Raw genomic sequence first — 17,708 nt, 5'->3', positions numbered from 1 at the left:
AAACTGAAGAAGATGGCGTCGGCTGGTTCTTTTATACCCCTGCCGCACTGACGTCAGGGAAGAAGCAACGACAACCGACGCCGGACCTAGACTTTGGAATTCGGCCGACCGAGGACCCGCCTGACGGCAGGATAATCCATCTGTTATGACTGCAGCTGTATTAGCACTTGAACATCTACATTTATGGTAGGTACAAAACTGTACTTTCACTTACCTGATATAGAAATTGAATTTAAATTGCACATATGTGAATAATCTTCATGTTGTCATAGGGCAGAGGCGAGTACCTTGCACTCACTGGCTTTTACAGCAGATGAGTTAGTGTTAGAACGTATAGCCTTGTTTACTGCTCCCAATTTTCCTTATTGTACAGGAGGAAGGGTACATTCTTGGTGTGATGGAGGCAAAAAAAGTACTTTGCAGTTACTGAAATGTCTTGCAGGTTAGTTATCATTAAAACTGGATATAAGGCTTCCTGAATGCTGATACCACTATACTCCCTGGTGCTTCTATGTTGCAAAACACCCATAGCAGCTTATGTAAAATTATGTTTCCTTAGGTGGAGGTTTTCGAGACAGCCTGGCAGATATATCGGAGGAGTTGTGTCCTAGTTCAGCAGACTCTCCAGTACCATTGCCATTCTTCGTGAGAACATCCAATCAGGTAATCTAGTTCTAAGTTGAAAATTATATTCTAGTTTTTTAGGCCAGCACAGTATGACAACCTTTCTTGTTGAAGCAATCACAAACTGCTTCTTAGTCAGTAAAGGTACTGTGTAATAAAATGTAAAATAGCAAAAATACATCCAGAAAATTTGAGTGCATCACACATTCTTGTATTGAAGTAGTGGTATTATGCAGTTGGGAAACATACCTGATTATACAGGTTGAAAATGTCATTATTATGAATCCTTTATTTTCTAATGCATTGAGTCCATTGTACATGTATTATTAATAATCAATTTGGCTGGGTTGTAATAATACATAGTTTTTCATTTTGCTGTCCTGTTTTTCATATGCATTTGTACAGTTTTTGATGTAGCTTATCAAGTTTGTGGTAACACTGAATGCTTTCATACTGAAAAAAATTTTATCTGAAGTAGTTGACTTCATTCATTCTGCACATATGGGCATACGGATCCGATTCGGCAAAACTTTTCAAGCATCAGCTCTGAGCTCCAAGCCTCTCCCTTACCTATATTATATCACTTCCTCCTATCTATCCCCAGATCTTGTTTGCCGCTCTAAGAGTCAGCATCATGGTCTCTGAGCTCTAAGCAAGGTGGTAAGGTTTTTTGGTCTTTTTGTGCTAGTTGAGTGTGAATACCTTTCCCTTTTTTTTTCCTCCCTTCGCATTCGATCGTCGTGTTAGTTGTAAAAAAAAAAAAAAAAAAAGTGTTTTGTGTTTGTGATACTGGTTTCCTGCCAAGGCCCAATCCCTGTTAGAGTGTGTGTGTGTGTGTGAGTGGGCTGTTAGGGCTTTTACTGTTTCTACTATGGCTAAACAGCCTAAGGTTCTTTTTAAGAAGTGCACAGAGTGTGATCACAAGCTCTCACCAGCCGATGGCCACACTGTGTGTTTTATGTTTAGGGGTCGCCCATCTGTCTGCATCTTGCAACATTTGTTCAGGCTTTAACCCTAGGGCTTTGAAGGAACGCTGGGCTAAGCTTGTGGCTAAGGGTCTGCTACCTGCTTCTGCCCTAGAGTCTGCCTCGGTTTCCTCTCCAGCCAGTGACACTGTGCAGGCAGGGACTCAACCTCCCGCCAGGCCTGCTTCATCGGAGTTGTCCCAGAGAGGTAGGGACAGAAGGGATAAGGATAGGCACCACAAGGAGAGGGACAGGCCCAGAAAAAGATCACCGGACAGGGAGTCTTTCTCCAGCCCCTCTTCAAAGGCACCCAGGTCTCATTCTCCTTGGCTCCACTCTCCCTGTTTCTCGCCGGAGCTCCCATTGCAGAGGGTCCTCCTTCTTCAACTATGTTCCACCCTATTGCTCCTTCCCTGATCTGACCCGACGCTTCGGGGTTCTCTGGTCCGAGACCTTTCAGAGCTTTTGGGTCGGCGCCGATGGTTCTCGTTTCCTCGACGCTGGCAGTCACCTTGAGTTCCTGGGATCCGATCTCGGATCCAGGAGACTCTCGGAGCTGTGGTCGGGGAGTTGGACATGAGGGTCGAAATCTCGCTCTTTCGGATCCCATCCTTGGTGCCCGGACTACCCCTCCGTCGGCTCCGATCCCTGCTTTGGTGCCGGAGAGAGCCTCTTCCTTACGTTCTATGGAGGTGTGCTCTCCATCGGCGTTCAGGGCAGTGGAAAGGGTTCTCTCCCAGGGGTTGAGACCACAGCTCACCTACTCGGATCCTACCCAGACCCCTCTGATTTTGGATTCTGCTCCCATTACCCTGTCTCAGGGACAGCCCGTGCCAAAGCAACCCCAGGTTGTTCCCCTCAGGGAAACCCCGGAGGCTTACGAATCCTCTCGAGAGTCCCTCTGGAGAGGAACCTCGTAAGCGCAAGTATAAGAGGAGGCACTTGGACTCCCCTGAGTCCATTACCACTGATACGGACTTGGAGGAAGGAGAGGGTTCCCCCAGATCACCTTCTGAGGACGTCTCATTCGGAGACATTATGGAGATCCTCCACCAAAGAGGAGGTTGGTCAGCCCCCAAACCCTCTGCAGATGAGTCTGTATTCCTGGAGGCCTTTGGCGTGGGCCCATCTACTTCCTGGGTCTCCCCTCCAATGGACCCTTTGGTGGACCTCATCACCACTAGGGCCTATACCCAAAAGGCCAGACAAAATTCTTTCCCCGCCGTCAGACAGGCAGGCATGGTCCAAAAGAGCCCCGGTAGACGCTTTGGTGGTTGCAGCTGCCACAAAGAAGGAACTGGCACAGGAGAGGTCCTCGATTCATCCACCAGACAGAGTCCAGGTCGATGGATCGTTTCGGGAAGCGCATGTACTCGTCAGCGACCTTTTCTGTTTGTGTGCTGAATTACTTGGCATGTCATCCGACTGCAGAGAGACCTTATAACGGAACTAACTTGAATCGCCCCCGGTGTCTCTGTCGCAACAAGACAAGCAGTCTTTCACTGCGAAGATGACTACACTGAAATCAGTGACAAAATACCTCTATGCGTCTCCTCTCTCATGCTACGGAGGGAGCCGCTAGAACTGCTGGTACAGGCGTTGCCTTGAGGCATCACACCTGGATCAAGCTGTGTCAATTTGCGGACCCCTTTAAGACGTCCTTCATCAACACCCCTTTTGATGGATCATCCCTCTTTGGGAAGACTGTACGCGACACACTAACCCAGAGTGAGAAAGACCTATTCCAGTGACCAAAAGGGGCAAAAGAAGAGGTGGTTCTGGAAATTACAGTCCTTTCGTGACACTCCGGAATACTCATCCCCAAGAGGCGGCGTCCCAGAGGCAGGGGGGGTCCCAGAAACTTCGGGTGTAGGGAGCCTTTTTCTGACAGACCCACACAGCAACCCTGAGGGGTTGCCTGGCTGCTGTACTCTGGAGGCAGTCGGGGAAAGATTTTCCTTACATCCAGCGGCATAGGAGTCCATTACTGCAGACCGCTGGGTGTTAAGCATCATATCCAGAGGATATTCTATCCCCTTCATTTCATGTCCCATAACTCCAGCACACCTTCCAGATGTTCCACCTGCTCACAGGGAGGCTGCAGCCTTAGAGGTTTCAAAGCTGCTGCAAAAACGAGCCATCGAGCCGGTCCCCCCAGATCAATCCGGATCAGGCATCTACTCCAGGTTCTTTTTAGTGCCAAAGAAGACGGGGGACCTCAGGCCCATTCTGGACCTGTCTATCCTCAACCTGTCGGTAGAGAAACAAAAATTCCAGATGGTCACTCTACAGTCCATTCTACCGTTTCTGAGAGAATGCGACTGGATGTACTCGTTAGACCTCCAGGACGCTTACTATCACATCAAGGTCCGCAGGAGCTCCAGGAGGTTTCTATGCTTCCGGCTAGGGGCCAGTCACTTTCAATTCAGAACCCTACCCTTTGGTCTCACCACAGCCCCCAGAGTGTTCACCAAGGTTATGGCGGTCGTAGAGGCTCACCTGAGACTTCAGGGCATTCAGGTATTCCCCTAATTAGACAACTGGCTCTTCGCTGCATCCACCAAATGTCTCTTGTGTCAGGCCCTACACTACTTCCTCGGTCTGGCTCACAAGTTAGGCATCACGATCAATATCAACAAGTCCCACCTGGCTCCGGTTCAGATCATAGACTTCATTGGGGCACAGTTGGATTCGATTCAGTCAAAGATTTTTCTCACCCCGGAAAGGATAGAAAATCTCAGACTCCATGTATCGGCTATCTTGGATCACTTGGTAGTCACAGCAGCTGATTGTTCTCAGGGTCCTGGGTTCGATGGCAGACGCAATCTCTATCCTCCCTCTTGCACGTCTTCACATGAGTCCTTCAGTGGAATCTAGCAGTTCAATGGTCCTGGCTAGACCTTCCGATGAATTTCCACATCAGAATCAATCGGACATGCAGATCGTCATGCCAATGGTGGCTTCAATCAGCGGCCATTTTTGCGGGGTGCAGCTTTCTAGCCTGTCCAGCTCCAGCCACGGTGACCACGGACGCTTCCCAGCTCGGGTGGGGGGGGGCACTTCCTGGGAAGGTTGGTCCAGGGCACGTGGTCCCCTCCAGAGACCAAGCTACACATCAATGTCCTGGAGATGAGGGCAGTGCTTTTAGCGTTGAGAGCCTTTCACCCTGTCCTACCTCCGGGGACGGTAGCCGTTTAATCAGACAACATGTCTGTAGTCTGGTATATAAACAAACAGGGAGGGACACGATCCTACCCCCTTTGTCACGAGGCCATGAGGGTTTGGGAGTGGGCCATATCCACCAGCCGGTTTCTCATAACACACATCCCGGGGCGCTCCAACATTCTAGCGGACAGTCTCAGCAGGGCAATCCTTCTGCCTTACGAGTGGCCTCTGAAACAGTCAGTTGCGGAGAAGATCTTCCGTGTTTGGGGTCAACTTTGCTGCTATCTCTTCGCATCTCCTTCGAACGCGAAGTGCCGCAACTTCTTCGCTCTGATCCCCCCTCCGGGGGATGTCCCCAGGGATGCTCTAGTTCATGCTTGGCCTCCCGGGCTACTGTATGCTTATCCCCCGTTACCTCTTATTCCCAAGTTCCTTTAGAGTGCTTGCCGGCTGCAGTGCAAAGTCGTTCTCATAGCTCCCTTCTGGCCGCGTCAAGTGTGGTTTCCCTTCCTATGGTCTCACCTGTTGGCTCCTCCATGGACTCTAGATCCATGCCCGGATCTGATTTCTCACCCGTCGGGCTTGCCCCTGCCCAACCTGGACAGTCTCAAGCTGACGGCATGGCTGCTCCAGTTCCCATGATCATCAGGACTCCCGGACTTTCATCCCCTGTTAAGAATATTCTGGTAGCTTCTCTTAAAGCCTCCGCTAGGAAACTCTACAATAGCAAGTGGAGATGTTTTTGCGTTTGGGCCTCTCAGCGCAATCTGAATCCATTTACAGTCCCCGTTCCGGTCATTCTGGATTTTCTGGCCGATCTTTTTTGATCAGGCACAAGTGCTTCTACCATCACGGTTCAGCTGGCTGCCATCGCTAATTTTCATGTGGGTGAAAATAAGGTTGCTCTGGTTTCTGCCAAATTGTGTAAAGCTTTCCTGAAGGGCACCTTTTTATTGCGACCACCAGGTAAAGAAACGGTGCCCCCCTGGGATCTGACTTTAGTCCTTCAGGCTTTGACCTCTCCCCCTTTCGAGCCAGCCGGTTCAGTTCTGATTAAGTTTCTGTTGTGGAAGACGGCCTTCTTGGTCGCCATCATGTCAGCCAAGAAAGTTTCTGAGATGCAGACCTTATCCTCCTTGCCCCCCTATTTGGTTTTCCACAAGGATAGGGTTTCGCTGCGTACGAACCCTTCCTTTCTTCCCAAGGTGTCCTCAGCAGCCAATATTAATCAGTCTATAAATCTGCTAGTCTTTCCCAAATTTCCAAAATAGAGGTGAATGTAAGCTTCATTTATTGGATGTCCATAGACAGCTTTGTTATTACCTCCATAGGACTAAACCATTCCGGAAGTTGGATCAATTGTTTGTCTCCTTTTCAAAACCATTTTTGGGCAAAGTGGTTTCAAAAGTGTCCTTAGCAAGGTGGATCACTTTCTGTATTGCACAGGTTTATAAGGACAAAGGTTTATCTCTTCTTGGTGTATTGAAGGCTCATTCCACTAGGGCAATGGCCACTACTGCAGCCTTCTGGTCAAGAGCTTTTCTTAACTATCTCAATAACCCCTGTGGTCCCCACGGTAGAGCTGCTCGCGCATCACCTCTTCGCTCCTCTCTTCGGAAGCTCACCACTGAAGCTCCCTTCCCCACCTCAATCCAAATACAGAATATCACCTGCATCGCCTCTGTGAATTCCCTGAACTTGCCTGCTTGACTGAACTATAGAACTCCTGAAGACTGCCCTAAATGATTACTGCTTGAATCTCCTCTCTTCGGAAGCTCACCACTGAAGCTCCCTTCCCCACCTCAATCCAAACACAGAATATCACCTGCATCGCCTCTGTGAATTCCCTGAACTTGCCTGCTTGACTGAACTATAGAACTCCTGAAGACTGCCCTAAATGATTACTGCTTGAATCTCCTCTCTTCGGAAGCTCACCACTGAAGCTCCCTTCCCCACCTCAATCCAAACACAGAATATCACCTGCATCGCCTCTGTGAATTCCCTGAACTTGCCTGCTTGACTGAACTATAGAACTCCTGAAGACTGCCCTAAATGATTACTGCTTGAATGTAGCTCCTCTCTTCGGAAGCTCACCACTGAAGCTCCCTTCCCCACCTCAATCCAAACACAGAATATCACCTGCATCGCCTCTGTGAATTCCCTGAACTTGCCTGCTTGACTGAACTATAGAACTCCTGAAGACTGCCCTAAATGATTACTGCTTGAATCTCCTCTCTTCGGAAGCTCACCACTGAAGCTCCCTTCCCCACCTCAATCCAAACACAGAATATCACCTGCATCGCCTCTGTGAATTCCCTGAACTTGCCTGCTTGACTGAACTATAGAATTCCTGAAGGACTGCCCTAAATGATTACTGCTTGAATCTCCTCTCTTCGGAAGCTCACCACTGAAGCTCCCTTCCCCACCTCAATCCAAACACAGAATATCACCTGCATCGCCTCTGTGAATTCCCTGAACTTGCCTACTTGACTGAACTATAGAACTCCTGAAGACTGCCCTAAATGATTACTGCTTGAATCTCCTCTCTTCGGAAGCTCACCACTGAAGCTCCCTTCCCCACCTCAATCCAAACACAGAATATCACCTGCATCGCCTCTGTGAATTCCCTGAACTTGCCTGCTTGACTGAACTATAGAACTCCTGAAGACTGCCCTACATGATTACTGCTTGAATGTAGGTAGCATCAAACCATCTATTGTGTCTATACTACCCACTTTGTAACTGAATTACTTTTGTCTGACCTCCCTTGTAGGTGATTCAGCAGCCTACCGTGTACCACACGTGGACTCCTCTCCCCCCAGACACCTCAGTCCCACATACTTTCTCTGTGAAAATTGTACGTGACCTGCTCACTTGGATACCTGCTATCACCCTTCCCACCACCAGGTGGCAGCACCTACTACCCAACCACTGGTGCATATCTATGTTACCTGGCTTCCCTCCTATTAAACTGATTAACTCACTTAAGAGCCTGTATTTCTTGTTTTTCTTCTCTGTACAGCAATCTGGCTTTTTTTCTCCCCCTGAACAACACAAACTAACCCACTTCAAACAGCTCTTTCACTCATACAAAGTGCTTGTCCCTATCTGGTTCCATACCAACTATAACTGCTTACCTTTCTATACCAACAGCAGTTGCTGATACTTTTTTCTGTTGATCTCTCTTCTCTTTTCTTCCCCGCTCCATTCGCCCTGCTTCCCCGCTCCGTTCGCCCTGCGGGCTCACTCCGCTCCCCTACCCTACCCCCAATTCCCACCCACCCCCACTACATCTGGATTTATACCCATTTAGCCACACCTACATCCTCCACACCTACCTAACTCCACCCCTTTCTCTTCCTATCCCCTCCTCCATTCATATCATACCCACATCACCATTCCCCCACCTCCTTACTCATCTCCTACATTTCTTATTATAACCCCAACATGTCCATAAAATACACATCCCTTTCAATTCAACTACTACTCCTTCTGAACCTTACCTTCATCTACCATCTCACCCATCCTTATCTTTTCAACCACACTCTACTCCTACACACAACCTACCCTCTCCATACATCACACACCTATTATACCAGCTCCATCTCTCCTGAACTTTATCCCACTAACCACATCCTATGGTTACATTACAAGCCAATCCCTTCTCATAAAACCTCTACACACATTTACCACCATATATCCTTCACTAATCTATCAACCCACACTTCTCAACCAAAACAATTCAAATACCTCTACTACTTAACACAACTCCTAACTTCCATACTATTATCTGGTGATATACACCCCAACCCAGGCCCAGACCACACCTCCTCAATATCTAAATCCATCCTATTTGCATCTCTTAATGCACAAAGCATAGCTAACAAAATTCCAAATCTACATGCCTGGCTATTTCACAACAAACCAGACATCCTAGCCATCTCTGAAACCTGGCTAAAACCACATATAAAAGACTCAGAGATAGTTCCACCTAACTACTCTATCATCAGATCAGACAGAACCCATAAAAAGGGTGGTGGAGTAGCTCTACTCTACTCATCCTCCCTATGCATAACACCCTACGATAAAGCCATTCCCCAGTTCCACAATGCAGAAATAATACTGACTCATCTCCAGCTAAACAAACACAAATATATATACATTGCCTCTCTTTACATTCCCCAGGAGACAATATTCCAATACTCGAAGAAATCCTCTCCTGGCTTTCAGCTAACATCAATAATGAAACTATAATCATGGGAGATACCAATATTAACTGGTCCTCCATTCAATCCCTCTCACCCCTTAACATCAACCTATACAACTACTCTCAACTCATCAACTCCTCAACTAGACCATGCAAAGACTTTACCAGTGGCAACATCCTAGACTGGATTCTTGTCTCTCACCCTCACTACTACCCAGATGGTGGTACCATACCTGACTCCCTCAGCGACCACCTTCCTATCTTCACTAGACGTCTTCCTTGTCCCTTACAAGTCACTCATAATTATATTACTACCCGATGTCATAGAAACTTTAACCCAGAGGCTTTCTCTGACACCCTAAAATCAATTAACTGGTACCCCTTAAAAACTCTACCCCTTGAAAATGCTATCACTTACTTTAATACTACCTTCCTAAACCTTCTAGATACTCATGCTCCATTAAAACCAAGAGAATAAAAGGCAATCCACCCCCTGGTTAAGTATAAACACCCTAACCACCATGCGACTTAAGAGACAAAGCCTGGACACAATATCAAAAGAACAAATCTACATCTTCCCTCAATGAATATAAAACTCTTTGTAATTCAGTCAAAAAACTTATCTCTGCAGACCGTCATAACTACTTCACCCGACTTCAAAGCAACCACAAAACCAACCCTCAAAAGTTCTGGAGAGGTATCACTACCCTCTTAAAACCGGGAACACAGAAAACCCTATCCCTGCCCAAATATAGATGACACTGATCTGGCTACCCAATTCAATTCTTTCTTCATAGACTCTATTTCTAAACTTACCTCCTCTTTTTAAATAACAGTCATTCTCCTACCTCCACTTCCCCTCAGACTTCTCCCCCTCCAACATCTCCCACTTCTCCTCTGGCTTCTCACCCTTCAACTTCTCCCACTTCTCCTCAGGCTTCTCCATCTCCACTTTCTCCCACTTCTCCTCATGCTTCTCCTCCCCAACTTCTCCCACTCATTCTCCACCCCCACCATTCTTCATCAAACCTATTCCTACATCCACCATAAAAGACTCCTGCAGAAACTTAAACCATGCACCAATGCCCTGATAACATTCCCTCATACTTCCTCAGCATAGCTGCTGAAGCCATTGCCCTCCCTATCAGTATCCTAATTAACCGCTCAATCCAAGAAAGTATTGTTCCTCAAATATGGAAAAGCCTACATCATTCCACTGCATAAAGGTGGAACCAATACTAATATTACCAACTTCCGTCCCATCGCCATCCTTTCGCCCATTTCAAAGTCCTAGAGAAATGTATCCATCTTCAACTTCTTCCCCATCTCCTAGACAACAATCTACTAACTCCTACACAGCATGGATTCAGACCCCATCATAGTACTATGACTGCCCTCCTATCCTTCCTTGAAACTGTGAATAAAGCTAGAGATTCCGGCCTCACTGTATCTACCATCCTACTCGATCTCTCTAAAGCCTTGACACTATCTCTCATAACCTACTTCTTACTAAACTATCTAACCTAAACCTTTCTACCTCTTCCCTCTGTTGGTTTTCTAGCTATCTCTCCAATAGGCAACAAGCCGTCAAATGGAAAAAGCCACCTCATCCTTCCTCAACACCCCACAGGTGTCCCACAAGGCTCTATTTTGGGCCCCTCCTCTTCAACATCTTCATTAATGACTTTTCCGCTCTATCCCCTTGCAAACATTATTCAATATGCAGATGACTCCACAATCATCTGTGCTGCCTCATCCATCCCAACTCTTTTAAAACTCACTCAAGATGCCTTCTCCACCACAGAACAATGGATGAAAGACAACCATCTTGCTCTCAATGCTGCTAAAACTAAACTTATGATATTTACCCCCTCCAAAACTAATAACCTTGATAGAAATTTATTCTCCATCACCAGCCAAAATAACACATCTCTTGAGCTGGTATCTGAAGCCAAACTGTTAGGGGTCCAAATCGATGACAAGCTCAAATTCAACTCCCATCTACTACTAAATATAAAAAACCCACCAAAAACTAGGCATGCTCTACCGTCACAATCGGTTCCTCACCTCAACTACCAAAATTACTCTCTCTACCACATTTCTCCTTCCCTCCCTTCTCTATGGTGCCCCTCTTCTAACTAAACTACAATCTTCTCTGAAAACCAAACTGTCCTCTTGTTACAATAAAATAGCTAGATTTGCCACCAGTAACAAATCATCTACCCATCACTGTGAACCTCTCCACAAACTCAACTGGCTAGAGCTTCCCAACTACCTCTCCTACACTCAGCTCACCTATGCACATAAACTCATATTCCAGCCATCCCTCTGTCCCTCTCTCTCTACTACCTTTAAAATGCATCAAACTCAAAGACTCCTAAGATCTAACAATCAAAACCTCATAGAAGTTTATAGACCCCTACACCCTCCAGGACACAACCTCCTGTCCTTCTCACTAGCACGCCTATGGAACTCCCTCCCCCCCTCAATTCGGACAATTGCTAGCCTCCCATACTTTAAAAAATCACTACATTCCCATTTAACATCCTCATGGGAATGCTCCTGTTCACACCCCTCATAACCTACTCTCTACTCCCAACTCTTTTTCCTCCTTCCTCTGTCTCAATTCCCAGCTAGCAAATTCCTGCTTGCTTCTAGCATACAACTCCTTATTTGTACCTAGTAATTTTTTAGTAAAAAAAAAAAAAAAAAAAACTACTACTTCTAACGTTGAACCAGAAATTATAGAATGTTTTTCTTTAGAATCCTCATGTAAACTATGTGTGGAACATAATCTTTGTATAATCTGTATGTAGAACATAATCTCTGTATAATCTTTATGTGGAGCTTTTCTCCCCAGGACTCCATTGAAAACGGGTTCTTTTGGCCCAATGGACTATCCTGGTTAAACAACTGCAAATAAATAAATAAATAAATAAGAGTTCCGTTAGACGATATCTGTGCGGCAGCGTCTTGGGCCAATTCGCACACGTTCATCTCTCATTATAAATTGGATCTTATTTCTAGAGGGAGAGCATGCTTTGGCTCTGTGGTGCTCAGGAATATCCTTCCATAAGGGCCTCCTAGGAATAATAGGACTCTGTCCCATATGTGCAGAATGAATGAAGTCATCTACTTCAGATTAAGAAGTTATATTTTTACCATAACGTTCCATCTGAGTAGTAGACTTCATTCTTCTGCACCTTCCCTCCCTCCATCCCCCTCACTTTCAGGTTTTTCCTGTTTAGGATTGTGATTATGTTGCCACTAGTGTCAGGAAACTCGATCTGGGGATAGACAGGAGGAAGACCCAAGTTGATAGCAATCTCTCATTTGACAACCACGTGGCCAAAGTGGTTAGAAAAACATTTTATATAGCCCACCTAATCATGAAGGGATTCACATCTAGATCAGGGGAGGTCATCGTGCCTCTTAACGCATCCCTCATCAGGCCCATAATTGAGTACAATGCCCCTTTTGGGATGTACCTTACCAGACACCTGCAGCAACTGGAAAGACCCCAAAAGTACCTCACCAAGAGGATCAAAGGGCTCAAACAGATGCCATATGCTGCCCGGTTAAAGAAACTCCAGCTCTACTCAGTGGCATACCGCCTGCTCAGAGGCGATCTGTGCCTGACGTATAAAGCCATGTCCAGCCTGGAATTAATGGACATGCTGCACCTCAGAAAATCCAAATCCCATCGAGCTACGCGCTCGAGAGACTTGAACCTCAGCACTGAAATAAATAGGACATGCTGGAGGGACAGATTCATAACCCAGAGGCTCCCTTCACTCTGGAATAAAATCCCAGTCCAGGTTAGGCAGAGTCCCTCATTGACTCTCTTCAAGAGGAATCTTGATAAGTGGATGGGAGATCATAGGTTTACCCCGGGTATCACTTCTGTGTCACTGTTAGGCAGAGGCACAGTATACTAACCTCAAAAAAGGGCATAGCAAAATAAATTTAAAATGGGTGGCGAAAGCCAAACACATTCTGGCTAGGCTTATAAATGCCCTAGGGCAGATAGCCTAGTATGAACCTATGAACCTATAGGTAAGGGAGGGGCTTGGATCTCGGAGCTGATACTTGAAAAGTTTTGCCGGCTCGGATCTGAATCGGATCCCTATACCCATATGTGCAACAGAATGAAGTCTACTACTCAGATGGAACATTATGGTAAGAACATAACTTCTTTTTTCATCATATCATTCTTTTTGCATTAGTAATTTACTTTAACTATGGTAGGCAGATATGCTAATGTGCGCAGTGGGGAACATTGGTACATGTACAATGCGAGTTTTAATGTGTACTTTGGGTATTCACTTCTATGTAGATCTGTTGATGTGTCTGGCAGCAGCAAGGGGTTTGAAGTGTATTTTCAAATGTAAAGTAATGGAAATATATGATTCAAATGACATTACTGCAAAAAAGAGATCAGTTTCTTGGACACAAGCTTCAAAAGTCATGGATTTTGTCATCTCTGATCTGTAATACCTGATGCTAATTGAGGGACTTTGATCCTTGTAACATCACAAGACACTATGGCATCTTTTATTCATTTACTGGTTTCAGGATCAGTTCCTTGACTTATCTTCATTTGAGATTGAGTTTAACACTTACTGGTTTTCACTTTCACAATAAATGGTAGGAGGCTAAAAAGTAAAGGAAACCCAATTGCAGCTCTCCTTTGAAAAATGCTAACTGCTTGATTATTTTGTGAAAGTTGTTTTTTTATCATTTTATTTGTGATCAGTCTGAAGAACCTTGAATTTTAATTACAGAAGCATTTCCTTTGACTTCATAATTGTTTTTCTCCTCTCTTTTTCTGTTACACTACTTCTGGGTACTCTCCTCTTCGTGCCCATTACTGTTGTATTCTCATTGTTAGTCATCATTAAAGATGAAAACACTTACTTATCAATGTGTGGCTCTTGGATAAACTACCTATAGTTTTCTGCACGTGTGTGTAAATGCATGTAATATAGAAATATATACACACACTTGTACAAATGCATGTGCAGAAACACGCAAATCTACATATACTTTCAAAAAACAAAATTAGTGTAGCCTGTCAGCCAGAGTGTGTTTGGGAGGAGGAAAAAAACCCCAGAATACCCTGAGAAAATGCTTGCAGACTTGAAGAGAACATGTAGACTCCATATATACTGTGACTTGAAACCAGGATTAAAACCATGAAACTTCTGGAGCTGTGAGGCAGTGACCTTAAGACTGAGTGACTGTGCAAACCAACGTTCAACAAATCATTAGTCATACTTGTGGAGGCTTTGCAGCAGCACAGTCTCATGCTTTTCCTTTCTTGGGTGACTGGTTGCTGGTAGTCTGCCACCCAGGATTTCTTGGAGGCAGCTTTTAGCCTGAGCTGATGTCCTGACTGAAATCATTGTTGCAGTATTCTTAATGTATGGGTTGCCGTCCACTGATGTCTGGCCAGGGTGCCAAAGCTTTACCTTCTTGAGTACCTCAGACTGCCTCACAGTCAGCCCAAATGCAGGTTGTGAATCCATTGAACTGATCTTTGTTGGCTCATTGGTACCATTGCTTCTGCCCCATTGGGGAACCTTCCTTTTTGATTGTGTAGATCACTTTTTTTTTTAGATGTCAGTATGAGGGATAGATGTGAGTGCAGTATGCAGATCCCGTATGAGGACTTGTACATTTAGTGTCTTTTTTGTTTAGGCCCAGAACATGACTACAAAATTTTCTCCATCTGCCAGTTGTTTGTTCCTAAAACCCTTAGGTGGAAACTTTCCTCCCTGAACGCGTTCCTTGAAATTGGGGCAGCGCAGTGGTGCAGCGTTTAACATTGTCGCCTCACAGCAAGAGGTTCTCTGGTTCGATTCTCAGCGTGCCTTCTGTGCGGAGTCTGCATGTCCTCCCTGCATTTGCGTGGGTTTCCTCCAGGTACTCTGGTTTCCTCCCACATTCCAAAGGCATGCGTCTGGAGTGTTTCTCCCCTGGCCTCTGCTGAAAATAGGCTCTGTCCTAGTCTGACTTTCCTGGTCAATAAATGTTAAATAAATAAAAATAAATAAAATGGTGAAATCCTGTGCATCTGACGTCACGCTTCGGCCTAAGAAGAAACTCAAAAGACCATGAGAGGACTCACAGCCTTGCATCTGTAAGTGTGACACACCCACTCAGGTTACAGAACCCACAGTCCATCAGATACTCTTATCAGTTGCCTGCTACCAACATCCTGTCGGAGGCTCTTATGGCTTCTGAGGCCTTGCTGTCAGTGGCCGTGTCTGACGAACCATGTCTTATTATTTCAGAAGGCCTACACCAAGTTCTTCAAATCCTTGTCAGGTCTGAGGTTTTTGGTACTCTGAAGTGTGCCAAAGTTCTTAACTGCTGAGACTAGTTCAGGCGGATGTCACACCTAGAAAGAAAAAGGAGAAAACTAGGTATGAGACCTCTCCTACAATTTCCAAAGAAGAATGGGATTTCTCCCATGTCTTATTTAAGGCAATCATGGCCCTGAAAACCCCTTCCTTTGTGTCACAGCTGCCACAAGCCACACCACAAAGACGCACTCAGATTCCTCTTTCTTTTGAGGAACAGGATCTGGATTTTGATCGCTCCCTGGATATTCCTCACAGATGCATTCCCTGAACAGCTTTCTTCTGATGAAGGGGACTCTCTGTCTTCTGATTCTCTTACTGAGGAGGCTTCCTTTGGGGAAATCATCCAGAACATTATTTATTTATTTATTTACATTTGTTGACCTCGAGTGTCCGACTGGATGTAGGTCCATTTTCAGCAGAGGCCCGGAGAGAAAAGCTCCACAGTTAAAATAAAACAGACAGTAGCTACATTGGATTACATAGCGATTAACAATTTAACATAGCAATTACTTACAACATGTTTACAGATGAAGAACATAGTACATCAGTAGACAACTAGAATCTTTATCTGTGAAGTTCATAACAGACATTAACAAATGTAACATTAAGAAGTTCCTGCTGTATAATAAGTACTAGGCTTATGAGCATCTGAGCTTGCTATAATCAAGGTAGTTAGTGGAGTGGAAAGAAAGGTAGTGGTTGGATGGGGTGGGTGATAGAGTGGGAGTTGCAAGGGCATAGCCAGCATGTTTTTTAGGTGCGCTTTTAGTAAAGTTTTGAAGGGGTGCATGATGGTATGGAGGTAATTGTGGGTGGGAGGGAGTTCCATAATTTGGCTATGGTCCAAGAGAATAGTGCTTCACCAGCAGAATTATTGGCTTTAGTGATCTGCAAGTGATTTTTGTTGCTGGATCTTAGTGGTCTGGTGGTGCGATAGGGTTGGAGTAGATTCTGGAGGGATGGGACATTTAGTGGATGGTTTACTAGTTTGTGGGCGAGTGAGAGTTGATACCACTGAAGAAGGTGAGGGAGTTCAAGCCAGCCCAGTTCAGCAAGTGAGAGACAGTGGTGACTACGGTAGGATGCCCCTGTGGCGAATTTGGTGATTTTGTTGTAGCAGGTCTCTAGCTCGTTTAGATCGCATTGCCTTAGGTTGGTATATATTGGAGAGGCATAAAGTAGGGTGGAGATAAGGTGGGAATTTGCTATTGAAATCTTTGCTGCTTTGGTGAGAAGTTGCTTATTTCTGTATAACGCTCCTAGTTTTTTGTGGACTTTTTTTATGGTCATGGATATGTGAATATCAAATTTTAGTTTATTGTCTATTTCCACTCCTAGCAATTTGGTGTGTTCAGTTTATAGTGGTGTTGTCTTTTGCTGTGATGTTAAAGTGAGAGTTGTTTTGAGTATGTTTGGTGGGTTGGAAGATGAGTAGTTTAGTTTTGTTTGGGTTGAGTATTAATTGGGCATTGGATAACCAAGTTTCAACAGAGGAAAAGGCTTCCTGTGTGACTTTTTGCAGTTTGGGTAGGGACTGGGCTGAGCAGATGATGGTTGAGTCATCTGCGTATTGTATGAGTGTGCCATGTTTGGTGGCAGAGGCTAGATTATTGGTATAAACAGCGAAGAGTAGGGGTCCAAGGATGGATCCTTTGGGAACCCCTATGGAGACAGGTAGTTGGGGAGATATGTCATGCTGCCATACAACGGATTGTTGGTGGTCAGACAGGTAACTGAAACCAGTTGGTGACTGATTGAGAGAAGGATAGGTTATTGAGGACAGAGAAGTTGTTTGTGTGGGACCATGTCAAATGCTTTAGATAGGTCTAGGAAAGTAGCAGAGGAGAGATAGCCATTGTTTTTATGCTGAAGGATAGTGTTAGTAAAGGAGAGTAAGGCAGTGGTGGTGCTATGGTTTGGTCAGAAACCATGCTGAGTATTGGAAAGGAGGTTGTTAGTAAGGAGGTAGTCTGAGACCTGAGAGTGTATGCATCTCTCTAGTATTTTGGATAGTGGAGAAGAGAATACTTATGGGGCAGTAATTGGTTAGTTCTGTGGAGGGTCCGCGTTTGTGGAGGGGAATTATATGTGATACTTTCCACAGTATGGGAACGTAACTTTCTGACAGAGATCGGTTAATCAAGATGGATTACTGGGTAGGCCAGAGCATCAGCTGCGATTTATAGGTATTCACTTGGGAGGTTGTCTGCTGTTAATTTGGTGGGTTTAAGTTTAGTTAAGAGTTTTTTTATGTTGGAGGTAGGTACAGGAGAAAAAGAGAAGGCAGTGGGGAGATTACTAGTTGAAGGTGTGGGTTGGAAGTGAGGGGGGTTGTGTTGTTTAGCTAGTGATAGTATGGTTTGTGTGAAGTGTGTGTTG

General features: G+C 45.3%; 1 protein-coding gene across 1 annotated transcript in view; it reads left to right on the top strand.

The window, feature by feature from the left end:
- HECTD3 (HECT domain E3 ubiquitin protein ligase 3) overlaps positions 1-17,708 on the top strand; it is a 1,089,315-nt gene that overhangs the window by 601,518 nt on the left and 470,089 nt on the right. The window contains exon 14 of the mRNA XM_044085764.1: positions 560-663. Coding sequence (XP_043941699.1) covers positions 560-663 — 104 coding nt within the window. The remainder of the gene's footprint in view (positions 1-559; positions 664-17,708) is intronic.

The sequence above is a fragment of the Protopterus annectens genome, chromosome 10.part0, assembly GCF_019279795.1.
Source record: "Protopterus annectens isolate FY-2018-M chromosome 10.part0, PAN1.0, whole genome shotgun sequence".
In the NCBI taxonomy this organism is placed as follows: domain Eukaryota; kingdom Metazoa; phylum Chordata; order Ceratodontiformes; family Protopteridae; genus Protopterus; species Protopterus annectens.
The sequence above is the reverse complement of the archived record's forward strand: the minus strand, read 5'-3'. Positions and strand labels throughout refer to the sequence as shown.